Source organism: Penaeus vannamei, chromosome 40, assembly GCF_042767895.1.
Source record: "Penaeus vannamei isolate JL-2024 chromosome 40, ASM4276789v1, whole genome shotgun sequence".
Lineage (NCBI taxonomy): Eukaryota > Metazoa > Arthropoda > Malacostraca > Decapoda > Penaeidae > Penaeus > Penaeus vannamei.
This window is the reverse complement of record NC_091588.1, coordinates 22,876,468-22,886,467: the sequence shown is the minus strand read 5'-3', so window position 1 is coordinate 22,886,467 and position 10,000 is coordinate 22,876,468. Positions and strand designations below refer to the sequence as shown.

The window sequence follows — 10,000 nt, the reverse complement described above, 5'->3', positions numbered from 1 at the left end:
CACTTGATGGACAGGAACACGTTGAGCAAATGAAAATTATATATCCTTACATAAAAAAAAATAATAATAAAAATAGAAAATACAGAAACTTATGCAAACTGCTAGAAATGAACCCACATACAAACATACAGAACATAACATATCAGAGCATTAGCTATACGACAAATATACTAGTGATCAGAGTAACAAATGGGAGTTAGCGGTTAACTGTTAACATGCCACGAACACCGGAGCGTTTTGCGGTTACACACGTGGGCGAGTAGCGGTGTTTGTGGTTACAGAGATGGCGCTCATAGGCGAGGAGTGGAGGTTGAAGCTGAACATCGAAGTCCCTTTTAATCACTGATTTAAGGTATAAAAAACATCTATCTTTATAACCTTTCTTATATAGATAGATGTTTTTTTATTATATTGCTTTACTAGACTTAACATTGCTATATTATGGGTGTGTATATGTGCGTAATTTAACCCTACTTTGAATGAAAAGAAAAATGGTCCTCAGTTTGACAAGTTTCATAGACGGCAAGTCTTCTCTATAAATCGAGGACATGCTTTTTATTATACAGATACCCATACTTACATTAGCGTGTGCCCATGTATATTGTCGTATAGATAGATATAGATGTATAGATATACACATATAAAGATACAGAAAAAAACGAAGCTGAGCAACGTATACCGAACACTTACTTTTTGCCAGGTTCGAGAGGGTCTTGTAGGCCTATCTTAAGGTGTAGATCTGGAGGGATGCGCCCGTTGCAGAATAAGGTAGGCATGTAGAAGTCCCTCCAATGTCTCTGTAGAAGATATGCATTTACTGTTATCATTTTAATTGAGGAGCAAAGTTGATGGTTTGATTCTCAGTTTGAAAATTGTCCACTGAATAAAATATATATTTGTCAATACGTTAGAAAATATCTGGACACGAAATAACTGAAGAAATACATTACAAAGGGAAAACAATTGAAGAATAGATGGAAATAGAATAGTTATACCATACGTGGCTCTTCCAGGTTTTTTAATCATAAAGTCGTTTAAATATTTTCAGTGTTTCAGTATTCAGCCATTGCTTGTAACATCAAACATGAAAAAAATGGTAAAGCATAGTTCAAAATAAGTAAATTGTTAGAAATACAGCCAGTAGAATTCTTGCTTAAAGGACTGGAAAATTTACCTTGCGGAGTTGAGAATTAACCGTCTCTAATGGTTATTATAACCTTGCCCAGGCCTATATCATATGGTTATACTAAGGAACGTATAACTAGGTAATTCCACTTCCATTTAGTAGCCATATTGAACCCAAAATTAAATTGACTTTTCCCCTGGAGTATTCTGACAGCTGTTAATGGTAAAGACCTATTCGTTATCGTAAATGCAAGAGGGCAACTTTGGTTTTAGTGTTGATAATCATAACAATAGTAAGTCAATTATTCAAATAATTGATATCTCACAGAGCACTCTCATTGGCTAAACATGGTGACGTCACAAGCTCCACCCCTTTTTCTAGATCTCAACAATTTATGTGATACATTATGGTAAGTGTTTTTCAGTATATTTTCTTTGAAAGTGGTTCATAAATAACCATGATGAAAAATGATCGAAAAAGAAACCAAGAAAAAAATAATAAAATATATAGATTTGCAATTTAAAAAAGTTGATGAGGCGGGGCTTAGCTCGGAAGTTGCCAATTAGGATTTTCATCAAGATGGAGTGGTTATACCTGTATATGTATTCCTTGGGTTTCACTACTCGATGTTTCCTTTAGGTTTATATTATTTTATCGTTTGAAAAATAAAGAAAAAAAAATGTAAACAAAGAAGTAAAAAAAAAAAAAATGAAAGTAAAAAAGATAAAAAAAAAAAATGAAAAAAGTTCAAAGGAAAACACATATAGTCTTCTCACCAGCTGCGATTTTTGAAGAGTTTTACGCGAAATAGCATAAGCATATGCAAATTTTCTTGTGAGGCAGTTTATTACTTTCGAGCCAAAGATTATCGCATGTTAAGGTGTGTCAATAAAAAAGTATAGTAGAATTTTACAATATATCAGTTGTTAACAGAATATAAAAAGCATCACGTAAGGAAACATGTATTTTCTTGTCATATCCAGTATAATTTCAAGTAAAAATGATTGTCCAAAGAGGTGTGTATGTGTTTGTGTGTGCGCGTACGTGGATACCTATAAATATGATATATGATGTGCCTATTGCTTATACATAGGCCTATCGTATTTACCCTTACCTCGTGTAGGGATGGATGAGCACCATTTTCAAACTTATCTCTGTAGCAGGACACTAATCGAGTCAAGGGATGCCTGTAGAATAAAGAAAGGGATTTTTGTTGTGTTAAAAAGGATTTTTGTGGTGTTAAAAAGGGGATTTTGTGGTGTTAAAAAGGGGATTTTGTGGTGTTAAAAAGGGGATTTTGTGGTGTTAAATAGGGGATTTTGTGGTGTTAAAAAGGGGCTTTTGTGGTGTTAAAAAGGGGATTTTGTGGTGTTAATAAGGGGATTTTGTGGTGTTAATAAGGGGATTTTGTGGTGTTAAATAGGGGATTTTGTGGTGTTAAAAAGGGGATTTTTGTGGTGTTAAAAAGGGGATTTTGTGGTGTTCAAAAGGGGATTTTTGTGGTGTTAAAAAGGGGATTTTGTGGTGTTCAAAAGGGGATTTTGTGGTGTTCAAAAGGGGATTTTGTGGTGTTAAAAAGGGGATTTTGTGGTGTTAAAAAGAGGATTTTGTGGTGTTAAAAAGGGGATTTTGTGGTGTTAAAAAGGGGATTTTGTGGTGTTAAAAAGGGGATTTTGTGGAATAAAGGATTTTTGTGGTGTTAAAAAGGGGATTTTGTGGTGTTAAAAAGGGGATTTTGTGGTGTTAAAAAGGGAATTTTTGTGGTGTTATGTTTTGAGTGTGTTCCATCTGAGAAAAATAGATTTCTGCCCGCACTGCTGTTCTTGGTGTTTTTGTATGTCTCGGGAGTTCTTGGAAGCAAAGTATGTGAGTTTGTGTTTATAGATAGATAGGTATAGACACGTGTTTGTGTATGAATCGATATAAAGATATGTGTGAATAGATATAGGTGTGTATATATGTATACATTTATGTATGTTTTAGACTCCATAGGCCTCTCTAAAAGAGCTTGTTCACATACTTCAAAGCAACTTAAAACAAAATTATTGTACACATTATGACGGCTTCCAAATTACATATTGAATAACATAAGACAATATATATATTTTTTCATCATATACAGACACACAAACAACACGATTTTTTAACCACACACAAACACGATTTTTTCATCACACACAAACACACAAACAACACGTTTTTTTTTTAATCACAAACAAACCCAACACAAACACATTTTCTCCCTGTTTTCTTTACCTCACGGTCACAATGCTCGACGTAGCGGCTATGTTCCTTAAGACGACTTCCTGGGGCTTCCTGAGTAGGCGTCTTCTTCTAGGGTCGTGCGTGTTGGTCTTGATGTGGTTCAGGTCGCAGATTCTCCGACGCCACGACATGGAACCGACCTGGAGAGAGAGGGCGGAGGGGGAGAGGGGGGGAGGGGGAGAGAGAAGGAGGAAAGAGAGAGAGAAGGAGGAAAGAGAGAGAGAGAAAGAAGGATGGGAGGGAGAGAGAGAGAAGGAGGGGAGAGAGAGAGAGAAGGAGGAAAGAGAGAGAGAGAAGGAGGAAAGAGAGAGACAGAAGGAGTGACGAAAGAGAGAGGAGGAGGGAAGAGAGAGAGAGAGTGGAGGAGGGAAGAGAGAGAGAGAAGGAGGGAAGAGAGAGAGAGAGAAGGACGGAAGAGAGAAAAGGAGGGAAGAGAGAGAGACAGAAGGATGTAAAGCGAGAAAGAGAGAGAGAGGAATGTAGAGCGAAAAAGAGAGAGAGAGAAGGAGGGAAGAGAGAGAGAAAGAAGGAGGAAAGAGAGAGAGAGAGAGAGAGAAGGATGTAAAGCGAGAGAGAGAGAGGGAGATAAAGAAAGAGAGAGAAGGAGGTAAAGCGAGAGAGAGAGAGGGGGGGAGAGGGAGTCGAAGATGGTAGGTGAAGTAACAGAGAAAGAAGTTGGTAAAGCGAATGAGAGAGAGAGAGGAAGGAGGAGGGGGAGGAATATAGAGAGAAGGAACAAGAGCGTGAGATGGAGAGAGAGAGAGTAGAAAGGGGAAAAGAGAGAAGAGAGGAAGGAGAAGATGGAAAGAAAGAAAATAGAAAGGGAGAAAGGGAGAGGAGGAATAGTGGAACGGAAAGAAAGAAAAAGAATTAAGTTAATAACACTCTTATCAATAGTATCATTAAAGATTATTCTCGCTAAAAACAGGTATTGCATCATTATCATTATAATCTATATTGCTATTTTTATCATCATTATCCCATTTATCATTAATAATACGACTGCCAATACTTGTACTAAAACAACTAATGTTATTACCGTTATTATAATAATGATAATCTTCATTATAAGTACTGTTATTGCCATTGTTATTATTATTATTATTATTATTATTATTGTTATTCTTCTTATAATTATTATTATTGCTATTGTTATTGTTACTACTATTATTCACTATTAATCATTTCTACTAACACTGTTCCTTTAAATTTTATATTGTTGTTATCATCATCATCATTATCATAATGATGATGTTTGTTATTAAGATAATGTTGATGTTGATGCTGATGAAGATTATGATGATGGTAATGATAATAACAATGAAAGTGATAATAATTATGATGATAAAATTATGATGATGATGAAAAAATAATGATGATAAAATAATGATGATGATAAAATAATGATAATGATAAAATAATGATGATAATAAAATAATGATTATGATAATGAAATAATGATAACATTAATAATGATGATAACCATGCTAAGAATTATCATTATCATCATTACCATTGTTATTGTAATTGCCATTAATTTCTTCTTGATGTTTTTGTTTTTGTCATTATTGTTTTAACATTATCATCCTTTACTGCTATTATTATTCATATGATCATCATTATCATCAATATCATTCATTGTGATGATTATGGTTATTGCTACAATCATTAGCCTATTATCACTGTTACTATAATAATGATTATTTTCATTATTATTTTTAGCTGTAGAAGTAGTAGTATTAGCATGGCATTATCATAGTATTAATTCTCTAACATCACTGCTCTAAGTACCTCTAACGAATCAGGAATATTGATTATTATTTATTATTAAATCAAACATCGCCGCCACTGTGGTACTAGGTAATCATGTCCTCTAATTACTTTTGATACTCACTATTATTAAACTAAATTTCACTGCCACTGTGGTACGATCAAGGTAATAATATCCACTAATTACTTTTGATACTATTAATAAAGTAAATTTCACCACCACTATGGTACTAGGTAATCACATCCACTAATTACTTTTGATACTTACTATTATTAAACTAAATCTTACCGCCAGTGTGGTCCTAGGTAATCATATTCACTAATTACTTTTGATACTATTATTAAACTAAATCTCACTGCCACTGTGGTCCTACCAGGGTAATCATATCCACTAATTACTTTTGATACTATTATTAAACTAAATTTCACCGCCACTGTGGTCCTAGGTAATCATATCCACTAATTACTTTTGATATTATTATTAAAGTAAATTTCAACGACACTGTGGTACGATCAAGGTAATCACATCCACTAATTACTTTTGATACTATTAGTAAACTAAATCTTACCGCCAGTGTGGTCCTAGGTAATCATATTCACTAATTACTTTTGATACTATTAGTAAACTAAATCTTACCGCCACTGTGGTCCTAGGTAATCATATCCACTAATTACTTTTGATACTATTATTAAAGTAAATTTCATCGCCACTGTGGTCCTAGGTAATCATATCCACTAATTACTTTCCAATTATTTCCTTACCTTTTCAATTATACAGGTGGAGACTTTGTAGTTCCAGAGGAAGAAAATGTTATTCTGTATTGTGTTACGTAGATTTTCCTCCACTTTGTACCTTCTGCAATATTCCTGGACTTTCTTTTTCCTTTCTTCCAATGCTCGTTCTGTTTCTTGTCTTTCTCTTCCTCCGTTGTCTCTTTCGTCTTCTTTTGTCCCTCTTCTTTCTGTTTCCTCTTCACTTTTATTTGTTTTTTCGTGTCCTTTTCCTGCTATAGTTTCTTTTGTTTTGATTTCTCCTTCCTCTTTCCCTTCTTTTTCTCCTGTTCCTCCTTCTTCCCCTCCTCCTCCTTCTCTCCCACCTAGTCCTTCTACTTTTTCTTTTCCTACTTTTCCAACCCCTCCCTCTTCTTCTTCTTCCTCCTCCTCCTCCTCCCCCTCTTCCTCTTCCTCTTCTCTCCCACCTCCTCCTCCTCCTCCCTCTTCTCCCCATCCATCACCATCCTCAATCAATTCTTCATTTTCTCTCACTATAAAACTTCCACCACCCACATTGCCCCCAACGCCTCCCACTACTACAGCTTGCCTTATCGCCGCCCTTTCAGCGTCCACCGAGAGGCTGTGGACGTCCTTAAGGTGTCTCAAGGTAGAGAGGAAGCGGTAGAGGTAGAAAATGGTCAGGAGAGCTAACAGGATGAGGTTGGTTCTCCTATTTAGTCTCGCGAACATGGTTGGGTGAGGGTGGAGGGGCGAGTGTCCTGTGGTCTTCGGGGTCCGATCGCTGTGTTGGTTTTGTCTGTCTTTTTTTTCTCTTATTTCTTATGTCCTTGTTTCTCTTCCTCTTTCCTCGCTCTCGTTTTTTTTGTTGTTGTTTTTCTCCCTCTCTCTCTCTTTTGCTCTCTCTCTCTTTTGCTCTCTCTTTTGCTCTCTCTCTCTCTCTCTCTCTCTCTCTCTCTCTCTCTCTCTCTCTCTCTCTCTCTCTCTCTCTCTCTCTCTCTCTCTCTCTCTCTCTCTCTCTCGCTCTCTCTCTCTCTCTCTCTCTCTCTCTCTCTCTCTCTCTCTCTCTCTCTCTCTCTCTCTCTCTCTCTCTCTCTCTCTCTCTCTCTCTCTCTCTCTCTTGCTCTCTCTCGCTCTCTCTCTCTCTCCTCTTCTCTCTCTCTCTCTCTCTCTCTCTCTCTCTCTCTCTCTCTCTCTCTCTCTCTCTCTCTCTCTCTCTCTCTCTCTCGCTCTTGTTCTTTTTTCTCTTTCTCTCTCTCTTACTCTCTCTCTCTCCCTTACTCTCTCTCTCTCTTCCTTACTCTCTCTCTCTCTCTCTCTCTCTCTCTCTCTCTCTCTCTCTCTCTCTCTCTCTCTCTCTCTCTCTCTCTCTCTCTCTCTCTCTCTCTCTCTCTCTCTCTCTCTCTCTCTCTCTCTCTCTCTCTCTCTCTCTCTCTCTCTCTCTCTCTCTCTCTCTCTCTCTCTCTCTCTCTCTCTCTCTCTCTCTCTCTCTCTCTCTCTCTCTCTCTCTCTCTCTTATTTCACTCCCACTTCTATAGCCTGTGCTTGCCTGAGTCAATAATTCACTGTCACTTTCTTGCCCACTTCTCTTCCTATATTCTTTCTTTTCTCACTTCATATATTTGTACACTTTCTTCACTTCTTGCCTTCTTTCCTTTGTTCTCATCTTCCTCCGTTCCTTCTTTTCCCACTTTCCACCCTTTCTTCCTTCTTTTTCTTCCTTTTTTCCCTTCCTCCCTTCACTTCCTTCCTTCTTCCCTTTCTTTCTTCTTCCCTTCCTTCCTTCTCTTTCTCTTCTCCAAACTCCTCCCTCTTCTTCCTTTTCTCTTCTTCCTTCCTTCAACCCTGTTTGCCTTTATTTTACCCTCTCCTTTCTTCCTTCTTTCTTCTCTTTCTGTTCTTTTAACTCCTCCTCCCTCTTCTTCTTTTCTTCCTTCCTTCCTTCCTTACACCCTATCTTCCTTTACTTTACTCTCTCCTTTCTCTTTCCTTCTCTTTCTCTTCTTCCAACTCCTCCCTCTTCTTCCTTTTCCTCCTTCCTTCCTTCCACCCCGTATTTCTTTACTTTACTTCCTCCTTCCTCCTTCCTTCCTTCCTCCCTTTCTCCCTTTACCACCAACCACTTCAAGGCAGAAAAGCAGCGAATCCAACCCCAGGGTCTAGGGTTTGACTAAGGGAATCACCGGCTTCAGAGCTGACACTTGCCGTGGTCACTCCCTTCACGCGAAACAGGTGTGTGCTGGGCAAAGCAGGTGTTCATTTGCATCTTAAAAACGGCCAGCGATGATGAGGGAGTTGGTATTCTTTGTGCGTTGTTGATGATGTGCGATGTGGAATGAGAGTTCAGATTAGGATGTGTATGTGTGTGTGTGTGTGTGACTACGTATGTATGTATACTCACATTCACGCACATACACATACACAAACGGACACACACGCTCAGTCACATGCACAGACACACACACACAAATATGAGTATATATGTATGTATGTATACATATACACACATGCATACATATAAATAGATAGATAGAGTGTGCATGTGTACACCCACACACATATACATTTATACATATATACTCTCTTCTCTCTTTCTCTCTCTCTCTCTCTCTCTCTCTCTCTCTCTCTCTCTCTCTCTCTCTCTCTCTCTCTCTCTCTCTCTCTCTCTCTCTCTCTCTCTCTCTCTAAGTGAGCATTTGTCGCCATTTAATTGTCTTTTAGCTTAAGTATTTGTCAGCACAATTTCTGATAAACATGGGAATCATGAACGCGTGAAAAAAATCGAACGTGTCTTCTTTTTCTTCTTCTTCTTCTTGAAAATTATCCATGGTTTTGTAGGAGAATTTAATGGGCGGTTGTACTAACTACTTCATGGTTAGCCAAGTGGGTATTTTGCTGCTAAGTACATTTCAAGTACGTATCGTAATTTTCTGTTATTATAGCTATTTTTTTATCACTATCCAAATCACCGGCGGAAAAAGAAATCAACAGATCAAAGTAAAATATAAAATGAGAGAAATATAATTGATTTGTATGAATATATTCGAAATCTGAAATTCGTGTCACAGTTTAAGACCAGGTTGGATTCCTGATCACGAGCCAGTTGAGGATTTTATTATTATTCCGTTATTTTCGTTGAATCTCTCTCTCTCTCTCTCTCTTTGTCTTTCTTTCTTTCTCTCTCTCTCTCTCTCTCTCTCTCTCTCTCTCTCTCTCTCTCTCTCTCTCTCTCTCTCTCTCTCTCTCCCTCTCTCTCTCCTCTCTTCTCTCTCTCTCTCTCTCTCTCTCTCCCTCTCTCTCTCTCCCTCTCCCTCCTTCCTTCTACCTCTCTTTCATTCTATATATTTATCTTTCTCCTCTCCCTCCCCCCTCCATCTCTCTCTCTCTCTCCCTCTCTCTCATTCTATATATCTCTCTACTCTCCCTCTCTCATTCTCATACTCTCTCTCTCTTTCTCTCTCTCTCTCTCTCTCTCTCTCTATCTCTCTCTCTCTCTCTCTCTCTCTCTCTCTCTCTCTCTCTCTCTCATTCTCTCTCTCTCTCTCTCTCTCTCTCTCTCTCTCTCTCTCTCTCTCTCTCTCTCTCTCTCTCTCTCTCTCTCTCTCTCACTCTCACTCTCACTCTCACTCTCACTCTCACTCTCACTCTCACTCTCTCTCTCTCTCGCTCTCGCTCTCTTTCTCTCTCTTTTCCCAGCATCCCTGTCTGCCACAGCCAACGACCATCTCTACAGACTCCATCAGACCATTGGGAAATATTGACTTACAAGACGTTACCTTCACATCTTCCCGAGTCACGTGTCTCTTGCAAGTACGTTATTGTAAGGAATGACACCCAGAGAGCACCACCTCTCATCCATCCATATCATAGCCCTTATCTTGTCATGGACTGCAATCTCGTGTCATGCCGTCTTCACATGGGGGGGGGGCAGAGTGACTGGGTTGTCATTGACCGCCTTAAGCCAATCTACTTTGAAGAGGAGGATCTTATGCCTATCTCGCCTCATGTTGCTGGCCCAGTTCCCCCCCCCCACCCCCCCTTCGCCTCCTGTGGATGCCTCAGCCCTTTTTTAGCCTCATGGGAATGGCTCTCATCTCGCCTCATCTC

The 10,000-nt window shown here is 38.6% G+C and overlaps 1 protein-coding gene across 1 annotated transcript in view; it reads right to left on the bottom strand.

Moving 5' to 3' along the window:
- The window catches only part of LOC113820319 (carbohydrate sulfotransferase 11), a 9,157-nt gene extending 2,843 nt beyond the window's left edge, over positions 1-6,314 (bottom strand). The window contains exons 1-4 of the mRNA XM_070117224.1: positions 5,924-6,314; positions 3,383-3,531; positions 2,241-2,313; positions 691-797 (exon numbers count right to left, since the gene is read on the bottom strand). Coding sequence (XP_069973325.1) covers positions 691-797; positions 2,241-2,313; positions 3,383-3,522 — 320 coding nt within the window. The 5' untranslated portion in view covers positions 3,523-3,531; positions 5,924-6,314. The remainder of the gene's footprint in view (positions 1-690; positions 798-2,240; positions 2,314-3,382; positions 3,532-5,923) is intronic.
- Positions 6,315-10,000: the final 3,686 nt, after the last annotated feature.